General features: G+C 36.6%; 1 protein-coding gene across 9 annotated transcripts in view; it reads right to left on the bottom strand.

Moving 5' to 3' along the window:
* Positions 1 to 19521, bottom strand: part of LOC123557077 (protein diaphanous homolog 2-like) — an 82263-nt gene that overhangs the window by 30126 nt on the left and 32616 nt on the right. For 6 of the 9 annotated variants that reach the window (XM_053543385.1, XM_053543384.1, XM_053543386.1 and 3 more), the window contains exons 11-18: positions 18878 to 18996; positions 18031 to 18200; positions 14767 to 14895; positions 7540 to 7917; positions 7039 to 7150; positions 6463 to 6558; positions 5225 to 5421; positions 469 to 555 (exon numbers count right to left, since the gene is read on the bottom strand). In XM_053543385.1, the coding sequence (XP_053399360.1) occupies positions 469 to 555; positions 5225 to 5421; positions 6463 to 6558; positions 7039 to 7150; positions 7540 to 7917; positions 14767 to 14895; positions 18031 to 18200; positions 18878 to 18996 (1288 nt within the window). The remainder of the gene's footprint in view (positions 1 to 468; positions 556 to 5224; positions 5422 to 6462; positions 6559 to 7038; positions 7151 to 7539; positions 7918 to 14766; positions 14896 to 18030; positions 18201 to 18877; positions 18997 to 19521) is intronic. The other 3 variants (XM_053543390.1, XM_053543393.1, XM_053543391.1) reach the window with 1 other exon arrangement.

Raw genomic sequence — 19521 nt, 5'->3', positions numbered from 1 at the left:
TGCTTCACACCACATATCTAAGCTCTAGGGCTTCTGGTTTTTGAGAAGAAGATTTTTAAAGTTTTTCCTTTTGGTTGCCATGGCAACCAGAGTTCTGCATGGAATTCAATTCTTTGAATAATTTTGAAAGGGGGCAATCAAAGGCTCATTCCTGTGAAGTTTGGTGTAATTCTGCCCAGTGGTTTTCAAGAAGATTTTTTTAGAAATTGTTGACGGACGACACACTACGCCTGACAGACATCAAGCGGTCAAAATAGCTCACCTTCACACTTCATGACAGGTGAGCTAAAAATAATAAAGCCAGTGTGATAATTACTCATCTACAATGCTAAATTATCATAATTAATCAAGCATTATTATAAGTTTAACATAAACAAAGGAACATTACTTTTCATAAGTTAAGTTTTGGAAATTTTTGAATTTCTTATAAATATATCTTACGGAATTTTTTTGTGACGTTTTACTTACTGGTTTAATATCATTCAGGTTTTCAGCAAATCCCATCTTAAATAACATGGCATTCAATCTTGGAACTAATTTCTTTATGGAAGATATCTGAAAATATACAATAAAAACATGTTTATAAGCATTAGTAAATCATTACATGCACTGGTATTCAAACAGATATATAGGCATTCTAGCTTCTTGTGAAATATGATTTTCTGAAAGTTTAATGGAAACAAGAACATTTCTCTGAAATAATTGCAAAACAGACAGTACTTTTTGAAAATGTTGTTTGAAAATATTTCTAATTTAAGCTCTCTGGACCCCTATGTGCAACCAAGCAGAACTGTTAGAACAACTTTAAAAGAGGACAAGAAAAGGAGCGGCCAGGCCAGACTTTATCAATTTCAGAGGAGATGTAATCTGAAGAAAATGTTGATGAACTAAGGATGGTGTGTGATTACAATTGCTAAACTTGAGCACACTGCGCTCTTGTGAGCTAAAAGTTCTATTCATTTCCAAAAAAGCTTTTTCACAAACATACTGCATGACACAAGCCCATTTATTTGTCTGATCATGATCTGCACTGTCCGCCATTCAATCAGTATCTTTTGGTAAGCACCCCTTTTAACAGTTAATGATACTGTCCAAATTGAAAGATGGTCAAGTTCATTATAACAAGAGGACCATGATGGCCCTATATCGCTCACCTGTTATCATTGCACTTGAGGACAAGAAGACCCTTAGAAAAAATATCTAAGTCCAAAGGACAGGAACAACAAAGGAAAGAAATTTAACCAAAAAGAAAAAAAAATTCTTACAAGGTACAGATATGTCAAAATACACCTAAAAATTGGAGGTACCATCCATGTTGTACCACAGAAAAGTGGTCTCGGTTTTTCCCTACGGCCAATAATAAAAAAGTTACTAAAAATAAGCCATTTATAGTAATGTAAAAGGGAAGTAATTAAAAAGAAAACTGTTGAAAGTGAACAAAAGAAGGATCTGCCAAATAAATCTACTGACATAAATGAAATTTCAGATCAGTATCTTCATTAGTTACGGAGATATATCCATTTTAATTTGAAATAAAGGGAGGTAATTTGACATAAAATCAGTCCATGGTTATCTACCCTGATTGGCTCAGTCCAACTAATGACAATAATGAAATTTCAAATAAGTCCTATAAGTACTTACTGATATAAATCCATTATGACTACAATCAGGGGAGGTAATCAGATATAAAATAACCTACGAATGGATCTGATTTGTCATGGAATTCAAGATTTATTGTTGTTGAAGATATTTTGGAAGTTTGTATAAAAAGAAACCATAAATGAAGTCTCTATATGGCTGCAAAAGCCAAAATAGCCAATTTTGGAACTTTCAGGGGCCATAACTCTGGAACCCATGAAGGAATCTGGCCAGTCCAAGAAAGGAACCAAGATCTTGTGGTGATACAAGTTGCGTGCAAGTTTGGTTAAAATCAAATCATAAATGAAGTTGCTATTGTGCAGACAAGGTCAAAATGGCTAATTCTGGCCCTTTCAGGGGCCATAACTCTGGAACCCATTATGGGATCTGGCCGGTTCAATAAATGAACTGAGATCTTATGGCAACACAAGTTTTGTGCAAGTTTGATTAAATTCAAATCATAAATGAAGCTGCTATTGTGCAGACAAGATCTAAAGAGCTAATTCTGGCCCTTTCAGGGGCCATAACTCTGGAACCCATAATGGAATCTAGCCAGTTCAAGAAAGGAACCAAGATCTTATAGTGATACAAGTTGTGTGCAAGTCTGGTTAAAATCAAATCATAAATGAAGCTGCTATTGTGCAGACAAGGTCAAAATAGCTAATTCTGGCCCTTTCAGGGGCCATAACTCTGGAACCCATAACGGAATCTGGCCAGTTCAAGAAAGGAACCAAGATCTTATGGTGATACAAGTTGTGTGCCAGTTTGGTAAAAATCAAATCATAAATAAAGCTGCTATTGTGCAGACAAGGTCAAAATAGCTGATATTGGCCCTTTCAGGGGCCATAACTCTGGAACCCATAATGGGATCTGGCCAGTTCAAGAAAGGAACCGAGATCTTATAGTGATACAAGTTGTGTGCAAGTTTGGTTAAAATAAAATTATAAATGAAACCACTATCGTGCAGACAAGAAATTGTTGACGGACGCACGGACGACGGAGGAAGGGTGATCACAAAAGCTCACCTTGTCACTATGTGACAGGTGAGCTAAAAATTTAGCAGTATAAGGGTTAAGAGACTACTGTCTCCATCTATAAAATGTGAGCTCAAATTTGAAACTGACTAATGGCAAAGATGTATTCTGATAAAAGGTCTCCAGATTCGGCTTTATTGAAACTAGGTCTGGCATCATGTAAGAGCAGATGCAGTGGTCCAGAGGAGTCACTGACTATGAAACCAGAGGTACCGAGTTTGAGCACCAGTTTCTCTCAACTAAAATTACTTACATTGGGATAGGAGGATTTACACCTGGCAAGCTTAACAAGAGGACCATGATGGTCCTGAATCCCTCACCTCTTCCCACATGACCCAGTTTTGAGTATGACGTCGTTTTTTCTATTATTTGACATAGTGATCTAGTTTTTGAGCTCATGTGACCCAGTTTTGAACTTGACCTAGATATTATCAAGATAAAAATTCTGACAAATTTTCATGAAGATCCATTGAAAAATATGGTCTCTAGAGAGGTCACAAGGTTTTTTCTATTATTTGACCTATTGACCTAGTTTTCAAAGGTATGTGACCCTGTTTTTTGAACTTTACCTAGATATCAAGGTGAACATTCTCACTAATTTTCATGAAGATCTCATGAAAAATATGGCCTCTAGAGAGGTCACAAGGTTTTTCTATTTTTATACCTACTGGCCTAGTTTTTGACTGCACGTGACCCAGTTTCAAAACTAACCTAGATATCATCAAGGTGAACATTCAGATCAATTTTCATGAAGATCCATTGAAAAATATGGCCTCTAGAGAGGTCAAAAGATTTTTCTAATTTTAGACCTACTGACCTAGTTTTTGACCGCAGTTGACCAATTTTCAAACCTGACCTAGATATCATCAAGATGAACATTCAGACCAACTTTCATACAGATCCCATGAAAAGTATGGCCTCTAGAGAGGTCACAAGGTTTTTTTATTATTTGACCTACTGACCTACTTTTTTATGGCACGTGACCCAGTTTTGAACTTGACCTAGAAATCATCAAGGTGAACATTCTGACAAATTTTCATGAAGATCCATTCAAGGGTATGGCCTCTAGAGAGGTCACAAGGTTTTTCTATTTCAAGACCTACTGACCTAGTTTTTGATCGCAGTTGACCCAGTTTCAAACTTGACCTATATATCATCAAGATAGACATTCATACCAACTTTCATACAGATCCCATGAAAAATATGGCCTTTAGAGAGGTGACAAAGTTTTTTCATTATCTGACCTACTGACCTACTTTTTGATGGCACGTGACCCACTTTCAAACTTTATCTAGATATCATCAAGATGAACATTCTGACCAATTTTTATGGAGATCCATTCACAAGTATGGCCTCTAGAGAGGTCACAAGGTTTTTCTATTTTTAGACCTACTGACCTAGTTTTTGACCGCACATGACCCTGTTTCGAACCTGACCTAGATATCATCAAGATGAACATTCAGACCAACTTTCATACAGATCCCATGAAAAATATGGCCTTTAGAGAGGTCACAATGTTTTTCTATTATTTGACCTACTGACCTAGTTTTTGATGGCACGTGACCCACTTTCAAACTTGACCTAGATATCATCAAGATGAACATTCAGATGGACTTTCATACAGATCCCATGAAAAATATGGCCTCTAGAGAGGTCACAAGGTTTTTCTATTATTTGACCTACTGACCTAGTTTTTGTGGGCATGTGACCACTTTCGAACTTGACCTAGATATCATCAAGGTGAACATTCTGACCAATTGTCATGAAGCTCTCATGAAATATATGGCCTCTAGAGAGGTCACAAGGTTTTTCTATTTTTAGACCTACTGACCTAGTTTTTGACCGCATGTGACCCAGTTTCAAACTTGACCTAGATATCATCAAGATAAACATTCAGACCAACTTTCCTACAGATCCCATGAAAAATATGGCCTCTAGAGAGGTCACAAGGTTTTTCTATTATTTGACCTACTGACCTAGTTTTTGAAGGCACGTGACCCAGTTTCGAACTTGACCTAGATATCATCAAGGTGAACGTTCTGACCAATTTTCATGAAGATCTTGTGAAATATATGGCCTCTAGAGAGGTCATAAGGTTTTTCTATTTTTAGACCTACTGACATAGTTTTTGACGGCACGTGACCCAGTTTCAAACTTGACCTAGATATCATCAAGGTGAACATTCTGACCAACTTTCATAAAGATCCCATGAAAAATGTGACCTCTAGAGTGGTCACAAGCAAAAGTTTACGGACTGACGCACGCACGCACAGATGGACCGACGTCGGACACCGCGTGATCACAAAAGCTCACCTTGTCCCTTTGTGACAGGTGAGCTAAAAACAGGGAAGATTATGAAACTGCGAGTGAGTCTTCTGTCTTCTTACACAATCCTTCCTACTTAAATTCTGACTCTGGAAAGAGTCCTTCATATGATTCACCGTTAGCAACTATAAATAAGCTTAAATACACACAACACCATGTATCTACATAGTTTTTCCTCCATGATAAGTTTAAAGATTTTCTGATTACCCTAATAAGGTTAAACTTACAACAACACAGAACTGTTCTGGTTCAGCTAGCTCATTGTAGTGATCCTGCATGGAAGCAAGTTGGTTAAGGGAGTCCTGGTCTGGCATGTATTTGAGCAGCTGTTCTACCATAGCTGCTGTGAGGTTCTCTTCATCCATCTCTATTATCCGCCGATGTAACTCCTTATAAGGCACCTTAATGGATCCCAGCAATATGGCTGAAATTAACACAAAATAATTAAACTACTACATACAGGTAAGTTCTGTACACACGAAACTGCACAATACACACAAGATAAAAGGGACGGTTGGAGGCTTCCTACTTATTCCAATGCAACTAATGTCCTATCATCACAACATCATTTCATCCTAAAACTGTTTTACCAGGAATATTCTTAAAAGCAGCAAGTTCATATTTACAATATGCTGGGAAGTGGCAATGCAAGTCAATTAAATCTGAGATCACATGGGCTCAAGCTTATAACACTTTGGAGATCAGTCTCAAAACCTCAGCGCTTGACTGGTTGTTTCTTAGCATAAATTGTTAATTAAACAATGGCAAGGTAGCACTTTTACGACTGATCTCCAAATGCTTCTCTCTTTTTTTCGTCCCAGAACCAGTCATGAATGCACCTCATTTAAAGAACCAGTTCTCCTTTTTTCCACTGGAAAATGAGAGATTCAAATTAACAAGAGCTGTCAGTGGACAGCGCGCTCCACTATTCTCAGTGCTTGATAGTATAATATAAGCTACGAGTAAAACCGTGACATTACAATAAGCATATTCTAAGTCGAAAAGGGGCCATAATTCAGTCAAAATGCTTGATAGAGTTGCCTCCTCCTTTTTACAGACTGGGGTCATGATGGTAAACAAGTATGCAAAAATATCAAAGCAATATCTCAATGGACTTTGAAAATATTTGGGGTGGTACGCAAACTTTAACATTTGTGACGCTCACGCTAACGCTCACGCCGACGCCGGGGCGAGTAGGATAGCTCCCCTATTCTTCGAACAGTTGAGCTAAAAATTATGCACAAGCTTTATTTTTGTAAGTGTGAATAAATGATATTCAGCTTCCAATTTTCTATGACCATTTTGTGTCGATTCACCGTAAAACCCAACTCACTCACTCCAATTTTCTAACAACAGATTTCGAAAGGTTATCAAAGAGATGAGGCAAATGACCTGTTTTAAAAAATGTGAAAAAAAAATACTGTTCAAAGTGGTGCAAATCTCTTGGCTACAAAATAACACTTACAAAGATTTTGTCCTGATTTTGGATCAAGAACTTTGAGCTCCTTGCCTTTCTTAGCAGGTTTCTGTTCAGCATGTTCATCTGTAGTTTGAGGTTTAACTGAAATTAAAGCACACAGAATCTTACCAAAAACAGATATGTATGGCAATTTCTATTACTAATTTTTGCCGTATACCATGAAATCGTTAATATTCAAGGGGGAATAATTTTTGTGGATTTCGAGGTTAAGTCAATCCATGAAATCAAAATCCAATAGAAAAGGAAACATTCCTATTAATTTTATTTTCAACAGTTGAAATTCACGAATTTATATCCCTTGAAATAGTCGTTTTCATCAAAACCATGTAATTTTGTGCCCACTAAACTAAATGGTTTTCACAATATACTATTTGTGACATAAAGGAAAGGAATTGTCTGCCTCTGTTGAGTGTTGCAGCCCTCAATAAATGTCTATTAAGAGGTTGAGCTGTACAATATTGACAAGGATGTTAAATGTTTGGAAACTAATGCTTAAGGAGTTAAGATCATCAACATATATGATATAAAATTTATACAGCCAGTAGTGTTTCGAAGCTATACCTGTTTTGGTAGAGAAGTTTTCTTGCAGTCCTGACAGAATATCTTCACTTTCAAATTGACTTTCTTTTGCCTGCACCCAGAATGAGTTTTTATCCAGTTGTTTTGGTTCAACCTGCAGAGTTGAAAAGCATAAAACTCTTGAATAATTCTAGTCCCACTTCAGTGTCTTGAAGTATTTTCATGATTGATTCACTAACATCAAGCCTTGTAAAATGGTTGAATTTATCATGTGTCAGTTAAACTATAGCATAGTCTCATTTACCTTACTATTAAAGGTAACAAAATAAAACACCAAAATCCTTTAACCCACACCAAAAACTCATAGGCTTGCAAATGCTCTCATGCCAATAACAACAAAAGGCACACCATTGCCGTTTAATATAATGACTTTCGCTTTTGAACTATTATTAATTTACAACATTTTTTATACCGAACACATTTTTTTCCCAGAAATATGCAAATGTGGTACAGATTCTATACTTGAAAGAAAACAAAGATTACCTTTTTCCAGTTGGCTCTTTTCATTGGCTGTTTAACTTGGTATTTTTTCTTCGGTTGCATTCCATGTGGTAGTGCTTTAGATACAGGTGAAGGTGCTCCAAAAGGTGGTGGTGGAGCCATTCCTGGAGGCATTGGTGCACCAGGTGGTGGAGGGGGTGGTGGGGGACCTCCGCCAGGTGGTGGAGGTGGGGGAGGAACACCTCCTCCTGGGAATGGAGGGGGAGGAGGTGGTGGGGGAGCACCTCCTGGTGGTGGAGGTGGGGGTGGGGGAGCTCCTGCCCCAGGAGGTAGAGGAGGTGGTGGGGGAGGTGGCGGGGCAGGTGCACCACCTCCTTTATTTATCACAGCTGATATTTGTGAGCCTACTCCATCCAAAACCTGAAAAACGAAAGAATAATTATATAAATAAGTATATGTAGTTAAGACTTCAAAGAGATCTATTTGGATCCATATTCCAAAAAAATTTATCTGCTTATAAATCATGGAAAATAAGAAGACAATAAGACACTAGTCAACACCTCACAATCAGTCTGTTTCAGTTTCATTCATGCCAAGTCTCTAGAGCTCCCTCATTCTTAAAGGTAATTACTTTGTCAAACTGTTGTAGATTAGCTAATATTATTTGTTTACACTTCACCAACCATATCTAGATAACATGCAAGAATGATAGATTTCATTTCTGTCCAATTTGTTTTTTATTTTATTTCTGTCTTATTTCTGTAGTGAGTCATTGATACAAAATGTATCAGCATTCTCTTATTACAACACATACAAATATACTTCCACTTACCATAAACTTCTTTTATATAAGCATGTTTTTCAATCAACTTAAAAAATTTTAATCAACTTAAATTGGAAACTTAACCACTATTCTACAGCTGCACAGATGGGAGCTAAAATAGCTATAATATTCAGTCGATATCAAAACTTGAGCTTCTACCTAAAGCTAAGGGAAACGTATACAAAGCAAATATATACCACTCATAATTATAAGTGCTAAAAATAATCAGAAATGTGCAGCTTTGCCTGAACCTAGCTTTCTTATTTTAATTCAAAGAGAATAAATATTGAACAAGAGCTGTCTCCATAGGATGACACATGCCCCCGATGGCACTTTAAATGAATAGTTATGGCCGATGTTCGAGTTTAGGACCTTTGACCTACGGAGCTGGGTCTTGCGCGCGACACGTCGTCTTACTGTGTCACACATTTATGCGTAGTTATTTTAAAATCCATGCATGAATGACAAAGATATGGACCGGACACGCCCATCAATGCACTATTATGAAAAAAGACCTTTAACATCTAAGTGTGACCTTGACCTTTGAGCTACGGACCTGGGTCTTGCGCATGACACGTCGTCTTACTGTGGTACACATTCATGCCAAGTTATTTGAAAATCCATCCATCGATGACAAAGATATGGACCGGACACGCCCATCAATGCACTATCCCTTAATGTCTAAGTGTGACCTTGACCTTTGAGCTACGGACCTGGGTCTTGCGCGCGACACGTCGTCTTACTGTGGTACACATTCATGCCAAGTTATTTGAAAATCCATCCATCGATGACAAAGATATGGACCGGACACGCCCATCAATGCACTATCCCTTAATGTCTAAGTGTGACCTTGACCTTTGAGGTATGGACCTGGGTCTTGCGCGCGACACATCGTCTTACTGTGGTACACATTCATGCCAAGTTATTTGAAAATCCATCCATCGATGACAAAGATATGGACCGGACACGCCCATCAATGCAATAACCTTTAATGTCTAAGTGTGACCTTGACCTTTGAGGTACGGACCTGGGTCTTGCGCGCGACACGTCGTCTTACTGTGGTACACATTCATGCCAAGTTATTTGAAAATCCATCCATCGATGACAAAGATATGGACCGGACACGAAAAATGCGGACAGACCGACAGACCGACAGACAGTCGGTTCAAAAACTATATGCCTCCCTTCGGGGGCATAAAAACTATCTAAAACACAGACTGTAAAATGCGGCAAGAGCTGTCAGAGGACAGTAGTGCTCATCTATTCAAAAGCCCTGTCACTAGAAAAGTTAAATTGTTGAATATCAAGTAGAAAAAGGGGCATAACTTTATGAAAATGTAAAAAATAAAGTTATGGAACCTGTGATCAGCGTCTCAGATCATCATTAACCAAAAATTGCTGCATCCAAAAGAGAAAACAACACATAGAAGATGCAAAATAGAGTTATGGAACCTGTGCAATGCACAGCAGATCATCACAGTAAACAAGAGTGTGAAGTTTCAATCCATTCCCTAAAGTGGTTACTGGAATACCAACTAATATACAAGACATAAACCAAATTAGGACACAAATGCTGATGCAGACTCTGTTAAATGGGTGAGTGCAATAGCTCTGCCTACTTTTAGAATAGTCAAGCTAAAAATTATTAAGTGGGCAGTGCTTTATATGGAACAGCCTTGATGCCAATGAAATAATGTAAGTGTAAGTTTCAGTACACCAACATGTGGTAAAATAAACAGCGGCAAGGAAGTCCTTTTCATTAACATCCCATTGCAATATACAAAAATTCAGCCGACAAATAATATCACTGACCACTTATTCATAATAATTATTATAAGAATTTAGAATCTAAACCCTCATTAAAATGTGTCTGGCTTCATACAAAGTTTGTCTGTTAGAGCTTGTGATACCACTTGACAATAATTTTAAGCAGTAATTACATTATGTAAATATAATCAGTTAAATTTTCACCATATTCAGTACTAACTTGTTTACCATAAGTAATATTTAAAGCTTTCCTAATTTGATTTTAAAGTCTCAGGATGAATGATTTTAGACACACCATCTTCTGTTAAATGAGCTAAGTATACATAATAATCCCACACAAAGATCAAACACATGTTACTGAAGACTGACACTCTCCCATGTCACTCCCTAGCTGAGTGGGTGGGCTATCAACAGTCTTTGAAAACAGTGCTAATTTCAAAGGCATCACAAAAATGCCATAAGTATGAAAGTCTAGCATACGCTTCTTACTACTTTTTGTGAAAATAACAAGACTAATAATGAAGAGATGGCCCTAAATGTCTTTAATGGCTTCTTTTTAGGAATGTTTACCAATTTTCTTCCAGAGAAATTGAATTAAATTTCACAGCAAAGTTACACCTACATTGTTAATACATTTTTGCACTTAAAACAGAGCCATTAACAATGTTCAGAAAGAAAACACCTTAAACAAGAAGCTGCGTTCAATAAACGCTTGATGCCACCGGTGGCATCCTTGTCAATACAAAGCAACCTAAGTCCAAAACGAGGTCAAGGTCAAACTGAGGTCAGGTGATGTTTGAAGATGAGGAATGGTCACAGGTTACATCTGTATTAGTATCAACTCATTCTTGTAAGCGGTATTAATGCTAGACGAAACGGTCCCATTTGGTTAACCAAGAGATGGCCCATATAAAGCAACCTAAGTCCAAAATGAGGTCAAGGTCAAGGTCAAACTGAGGTCAGGTGATGTCTGAAGATGGGGAATGGTCACAGGTTACATCTGCATTAGTATCAAGTCATTCTAGTAAGGGGTATTGATGCTAGACGAAACGGTCCCATTTGGTTAACCAAGAGATGGCCAATATAAAGCAACCTAAGTCCAAAATGAGGCCAAGGTCAAGGTCAAACTGAGGTCAGGTGATGTCTGAAGATGGAGAATGGTCACAGGTTACATCTGCATTAGTATCAAGTCATTCTAGTAAGGGGTATTGATGCTAGACGAAATGGCCCCATTTGGTTAACCTCATACGGACGGACAGGACTATCACTATATGCCTCCCGCATCAGTAGATGCCGGGGGCATAAAAAGAACAAGAGTGCCAGAATGTCACAATATATGCCCGTCACAGCAAATTTCTTTACATTAGCACCTGTATTTGCAAATGGAATTTTAATTTTCTAGTTGTTTACAATGTTGTTTTTTTTTTAGAAATTATTGTAATTCTTTTATTTTTCTAAGTCCACAAAAAAAAAAATCATTACCAGGTCAAGATACCTTAAAATACACCCAAAATTTGAAAGTAACATCATTGTGTACCACAGAAAAGTAGTCTTGGTTTTTCCCTACGGTCAATTATAAAAAAATTACAATGTAAGTTATTTATAGTAACAACTAAGGGAAGTTAATCTTTAAAAAAAAAAAAAAAAAAAAAAAAATCCCCCCCCCCCCAAAAAAATTCTAAGTCCACACAAAAATCCTTACCAGGTAGAGATACCTCAAAATACACCTCAGAATTGGATGTAACATGCATGTTGTACTACAGAAAAGTGGTCTCGATTTTTCCCTACGACTTGTAATGAAAAAGTTAGAATATAAGCTATTTATAGTAACAGCAAAGGGAAGTAATTCAAAAGAAGGGACCAGTGCATGACACTCCATCTCAAGATGGTGTACAATTGTGCCAAGTTACATCAAAATCCCTCCATGCATGAAGTAGAAATGCACCGGACAAGTCATTCTTGTATCAGACCTTTGGCCTGTAAGTGTGACCTTGACCTTAGACCTAGGGACCTGGTTCCTGCGCATGACACTCCGTCTCATGATGGTGAACAACTGTGCCAAGTTGTATCAAAATCCCTCAATGCATGAAGAAGAAATGCTCCGGACAAAGTTTTCATTCTTGTATCTTTGACCTCTAAGTGTGACCTTGACCTTACCCCTAGGGACATGGTTCTTGTGCATGACACTCCGTCTCATCATGGTGAACAATTGTGCCAAGCTACATCAAAATCCATTCATACATGAAGAAGATATGCTCCGGACAAAGTTTTCATTATTGTATCCTTTGACCTCTAAGTGTGACCTTGACCTTAGACCTAGGGACCTGGTTCTTGCGCATGACACTCCCTCTCATTATGGTGAACAACTGTGCCAAGCTACATCAAAATCATTCCATGCATGAAGAAGATATGCTCCGGACAAAGTCATTCTTGAATTTTTCATTCTTGTATCCTTTGACCTCTAAGTGTGACCTTGACCTTAGACCTAGGGACCTGGTTTTTGCGCATGACACTCTGTCTCATGATGATGAACAATTGTGCCAACTTTCATCAAAATCCCTCCATGCATGAAGAAGATATGCTCCGGACAAAGTCATTCTTGAATTTGACCTTTGACCTCTAAGTGTGACCTTGACCTTAGACCTAGTGACCTGGTTTTTGCGCATGACACTCCGTCTCATGATGGTGAACAACTGTGCCAAGTTTCTTCAAAATCCCTCCATGCATGTAGAAGATATGCTCCGGACAAGGTCTGTGGACGCCGCCCGCCCGCCCGCCCAACCGCCCGCCAGGGGCGTTCCCATAATACGTCCCGTTTTTCAAACGGGCGTATAAAAATGTCTCATCTATTATTAACATCAGCTGCCAATAAACATTACCGATTAGCAAAAGAACAATGCACAATCAATTTAATTAATTCAGCCCATCACTGTCACAAATTACATGTACAAGGAACAGAATATAGACAATACTGTAGCATACAGTTAAAGGGAGACAACAACATTTAAATTCTTAGCAGATTTCTTCCATTACTTATTTCCCCTTAACTTGCAAAAACTGGTAACAAAATGCTTGTCAACCCTAATTTTTTCTCAAAGCAGTATAATGGGTTTGTTTGTTTCTGAAAACTTTCATCCTGATGATACTATTTCTATAAACATTTATTTACATGTTTCATTTAAATTAATGAGTGTTTCTGAAAACTTTCATCCTGATGATACTATTTCTATAAACATTTATTTACATGTTTCATTTAAATTAATGAGGCCACTAGACGAAAAATATCTAATATTCAGTTTTAATTTAAGATCTGGAAACAAAGAATTAGAAGTACATGACATGAAACACTAAATAACCCTCAAGAAAATTTAGGCCAAGGTGTAAGTGATTTCATATTAAAATAAGCAGAAAATTATAATAAAATACAGAATTCTTTTTATGTATATATACTGCACTCCTGCTGTTGTTAATATAGAAAAAGAAAGTCTTAGACTAGAAATAAACAAAGGTGTATTCAGACATGTGCCGGTGCGGTACCTACAAAATTTCTTCACCTATGGCAGTCCATGTGTTAATCATTAAAATCATGACAGCTTATCTTACATACCTGCAAATTTTCTCTTAGAAATACAATTTTTACAAAGCAGTGTGCAAGAAAATTTACAGCAAAATCCCAAATGGCAACATCTGGCCACTAAATCAAAATATCAGTGACTACACCCCTGTTGTTATATTAATTTAAAAGCTTTTGAAAGCTCTGGCGTTAACACACACACACACACACACACACACACACACACACACACACACGTCAAGTAAAGATCTTTTTAATGATATACAAAGGTCAGCTTTAACCATGGTCATCATACCTTGTGCAAAATATTAAAACAACATGCATTTCCTTTGTTAGGTTACTTATCAATGAATAAATTGGCACATATGGGAGTTAATCTATCTTGCACTGATCGCTTTAAAGCTGTTGTTAACAATATTCTAGTTAGTCTGTTTGACCGATGATGATTTCGCACACGTGTTCCTGGATTCTGTACCACCAGTACCGTCCAATGTTATCTGCATCTGATAAATTCCCACATGATTCTGTGGTGGAGAACAAATTGCTTCATATATGTTGTCTTCAGTGAGAGAACATAAGCTTCATCCCAGTGGAATCAAAGTAGCCACCTCTTGATTCAGTCTTGTGCTTCAAAGCTAACTGGGCATGTTCAGTGTGAAATAATTCTCCTACAGGGACCTCTCTTATTACAGTTGGAACAAGAAAAGATACTTTTATAATATAGTTCTGTGTCTGGAAAATACATTTCTGTGAAATTTTACATCAGTGCACAAGTTACGCAAGAAACAGGATGGTGTTTGTAGGTATACAGGAAGAATATAACCAGCATCTAACCATAGAAAAGATACTGGAAATTTATTTGGTAAAAGTTTGTGAAAAGTATTGGAACACTAAAAGAAACTTTTAGAGCAGAAGATACCCTTGGAAACGATACTGCTAAGGATGGGAAGGAAATTTATAGGATGGAATAGGTCTGTATGACAGTAAATGGGAAATATACTGAAAAAAGTTGTGTTATCAGTAAATGAAAGGGAACAGTGCTAAATATATACACACACGCACACATGCAATGGAGTGTCTATACTTATATCTAAGATTCACACACCAGTTCCTCGGCAGATGATTTAGACGCTGCCTCGCATTTCGGGCAGACGACCATCTGTTTGTCAGGTGGCGCAGCAGGCTTTTGTTGTGTTAATTTTGCCTCAAGGGCCGCCTGTTGATCCGCCTTCATCTGATATAGCAAACCATGCGTAAAAATAATAATGTTAATAATTATAATAATAATGCAGTTTTATTGATTTATAGTGGCGAAAATAAATCCGAAAGCAGAAGATATACTTCAAATACCTCCATATTTATACCTTCATAACTTACATTTGGATTATCGGGTTTCTAAAATAAAGGTTTAGATTCAAAATTATCACTTTTCAGCATTCTTCTTTTTATATCACTCTTACAATTTGAATCCATTTTCTACAATACTATGCTTTCAAACATGCATAGCTGGAGTTTTCGTTCCTTGAATACAAAAAATCTACGTATTCAACAATAGCGTAAGTCTCAAAATTAATACAGACTTAAATGTTTTAAATTGCTAATTTTCTTTTTCTTCTGTCACTGCTTAAAAAGTAAGCGCAAGCTTGACTGGAACTCTGCATAAGTGGGCTTCCTTTGCCCATAAGCTACACACATTTAAAAAAAAAACAAAAACAAGAGCTGTCCGTAAGACAGCCAAGCTCGACTATTCGAAATATTGTCACAGAAGCAGGAAATTATTACCCAAAATGTTAAATATCAAAAGAGTTTTAAGTTCGAAAGGGGACATAATTTGACCAAAATACATATCAGAGTTATGGGACTTGATGTTATCAACTAGTTTTATAACCCCGAAGAAACATTGTTAAGTTTCAATTCAATATCTGCATTAGTTTTGGGGATAGTAACTTGCATGTTAAACTTTAACCAGAATTTTCTAAGTCCAAAAGGGGGCATAATTTGGCCAAAATACATGTCAGAGTTATTGGGCTTGACGCAGTGAGGTAGTTAATTGATCTAGAAAAAGAAAAAATAAGTTTCAAATCTATATGCCTTTTAGTAATAGCTGTATGTACTTGCATGCAAAACTTTAACCAGAATTTTCTAAGTCCAAAAGGGGGCATAATTTGGCCAAAATGAAGGTCAGAGTTATGGGACTTGGTGCTATCAACTAGTTTTATAATCCCGAAGACACATGTGAGGTTTCAATTCAATATCTGCATTAGTTTTGGAGATAGTAACTTGCATGTAAAACTTTAACCAAAATTTTCTAAGTCCAAAAGGGGGCATAATTTGCTCAAAATACATGTCAGAGTTATGGGACTTGACCCAGAGAGGTAGGTAATTGACCTAGAAAAAAAATAAATAAGTTTCAAAGCTATATGCCTTTAAATGATAGCTGTATGTACTTGCATGCAAAAACTTAACCAAGGTGTGACGCCGACGCCGACGCCAGGATGAGTAGAATAGCTAGACTATTCTTCGAATAGTCGAGCTAAAAACACTATAAATCAATTTGTAAACAATCACAAAGTTTTGGCGAACTGCATACAAAGCATCCTTACATCTCCATGATTCTTTTCAACCTGATATTTCACATTATTTAATTTTCTCTTTAATCTATTTTATCATTAAACAAAATGAATAGACATAATAGACAGTAGCTTGTTGATGTTTTGTTTCAAACATTTATGAATATATACATGCAATTACATATTTTATGATTTTTTTTTTCCTATGGTGTAACAGGCATTGTATAAATATTTTCTATTACTTAAACATGCTAGCCCTGATACAGCTGAAATCTAAACATTCATTATTACATATAACCTTAAAGGGGCACCCCTCCCAGAGTATATCATAGTATCAAGGAGATAGCAATGTCCATGGACTATCAAAAACTATGAATCAAAATAATTTAATGACTGTATTACCCTAATTTTCTCAATTACTTTTAGATAAAAGTAATTTCTATCTTTTTTAAATTTGATTTCTAAATTTACGAAAAAACAACAACATAAATCAATCATTGTGCCCCTTTAATGCAACCTTAACCACCTACTGTATTCTGTAATTGTTATCTAGATCAATGCATTGGTAAACACTAAACCGCAAGAGACACTGAGATTTCAGTATAAGCGTGTCAAAAAGTATTTGCAACAATTTATAACAATGACAAGATTTTTTTCATTTTTAATTTCATCTTGACTTTGTGGAAAAAAAAAAGTTAAGATGGAAATTTTAACATAAATCTACCTATAAATTTGTATGAAATCTCAACCTCTTGATTACCTATGAAAATAAATTGCTGTACCATTAAAGAATTCTTTTCATCCGTATTTTCTAAAGGACGTAAACAAGCGTCATCTTGGCGCCAGGTCGCCTCCTACATAACATACAAATATAAGCTCACAGTGACCTCAAGGGCACTGAATACACTAAGTACTGATACAGGTCTAGTTTGTAGAAATATGGTAACACCCCTCAGTTATTCTAATTATTATTATCATTATTACAACATTTATACTGAAAAAGAAGTTATTGTTTATAGAACCCTATAGATACGAGATATACAAGTAATAAAGTGCACAGTAAAGTTCTGCTATGAAATAAGACCAACAGGGTATTTCGGTTGCATTTTTTGAAGAATAGATTTATTTGTATTGTAGATCAACATTTTTGCCAAAACTGGTACCAGTCTGCTATTTTCAGATCCACTGATAGTAACTGTATTGCTGTTTGGAATGCTTAACATTTAGCATGCAGGCAGCAAGTGTATTTGCCTTTGCGACAGTGCAGACCAAGATCAACCTGCATATCTGTGTTCTTGGTCTGCACTGTTCGCTATTTAGTCAGTTAATTTTCAGTGAAAACCCCTTTGAATAACAAGTGGAATTGCTCAAACTGAATGATGGACCAGTCCATTTTAGAAATTTAGCAGGGCAAAGGTTAAAACAATCAACAGTCCCCCCTGCCTGTAAGTTGATAACTCATCACACCTATCATCCGAAAGCAGTGAGAACTTTATACTCAGACTGACATTTACAATACATTAAATGATCAAAGTTTTACTTTGCAACCCAAACACAGCAAAATGCTATTTAGTCAGTTTCTATGGTCTAATCAAGGAGACAAACTTGACAATACATTTCTGTAAGAGCTGCAGTCTTGATTGCAGAATTTTACTGAATTACATATATTTTTTATGGATTTCACAAAAATTATCACAAATGGGTACAATCATGTATATTTTTACATCTCAATATTATAATTAGAATGCAACAAAACCCAAAATGCAGATATTGGAATAAACAGAACACATTTGGCTCACCTTTTCTTTTAAATTCGACAATTCCTCCTCGTATCTCTTTATTTTATCTTCCATTGTGAGAACTTTAGCTTCTGATTCTTGTTTTGCTGTTAGCGCAGTCTCGAGTTTGGAATTGATTTCTACCACTGATACTTCATTATCTTCAAATTTTGATTTTTCACTTAAAGTATCTGCAAATTGAAGCTAACAGTTTTAATTATACATGTATATTCTTTGTGTCTTACCAAACAAACTCCAAAAAAAATACAAGGAATCAAAACTAATGCTCTGGTTATTTGTCTGTTTTGATGAGATTTATGTCACAATGACACTATGTTAACTTTCCGATTATCTAATGGTGGAGGATTTTTTCTTCTTTTTTAAAGGTTCAATGTAAGACACCAACATGGCGACTTTCCATGGTTAAGGAAGACCCCAGGTGCCCATGCAGGCATTATTTCATCAAAAACGAGCATCTGGGTTGAACCACCAACCTTCCGTAAGTCAGCTGGATGGCTTCCTCAAATGAAGAATTCTACAACTCAAGCAAGGTTTCGAACCCGTATCAATGATGGGCAAGAAATATGAAGTCAGAAACCTTAACCAATTGGCCACAGAGTGGAGGAAGAATTCTTGGTGCCCCTCAGTGCATTACTTGAGGCATGAGCAGGCACCATGTAGAATCACAGCCTTCCACAGTGAAGCCAGCTGATAGCTTCCTCACTTGACTTCTTTTACTGGGATCATATTACATGATGTAACATCTTACTAGAAGTTCCGAAAGTCGTAAGTTTTAGTGACTTTGGCACCAAAATCAAGCATTACAGTAATAATTTGCATTAAAAGGAACATTTATTATTCTACTTACTAAGTAATGGTTCAACATCTATTTCAAATTTCTTGGTGAGTCTAAAATCCGGGTCTACTCCAGACCTGTGAAGTACAATCTGAGTAACACATTCCTCTATCAATTTGTAGTACTGCGGTCTGAAACAGTCATATATTAAGTAAATCAAATGCCTTTTTTTTAAGATTATAGTTTGTTTCATATAGGTCAAATGCCTTTCATAAACACTGTGTAATGGTGGTCAGCTAACCTTACCAGTTTTACAGAACTAAAGTACCATTAATAACAAGTCAATGACAACTCTGCCACATTAATCAATGGTGAGGCCTTGCCATTTTTATCCATATATATCCATGTGAAATGATTTTTTAGATATATATTCTTACATAGTTTGATTTGCTTGTCAGTTTAACAAAGAATAAAGTCAAGCCTTATATAATAAACAATGGTTGACACATGGGACGACATAAGAACATTATGACACCAAATAGCTGCATGACGCCTGGTTCGTTAATACTTGGATGAATGAAGTTCAATGTAACTTTCAACCGCATGTTTTAATGACAATAAATGTTTTGTTTGGTTTAAATTCGCACCGACAAAATTATAGGTCATATGGTGACTTTCCAGCTTTGATGGTGGAGGAAGGCCCCAGGTGCCCCTCC

The sequence above is a fragment of the Mercenaria mercenaria genome, chromosome 5 (assembly GCF_021730395.1).
Source record: "Mercenaria mercenaria strain notata chromosome 5, MADL_Memer_1, whole genome shotgun sequence".
NCBI classification, from domain to species: Eukaryota; Metazoa; Mollusca; class Bivalvia; order Venerida; family Veneridae; genus Mercenaria; species Mercenaria mercenaria.
The sequence above is the reverse complement of the archived record's forward strand: the minus strand, read 5'-3'. Positions and strand labels throughout refer to the sequence as shown.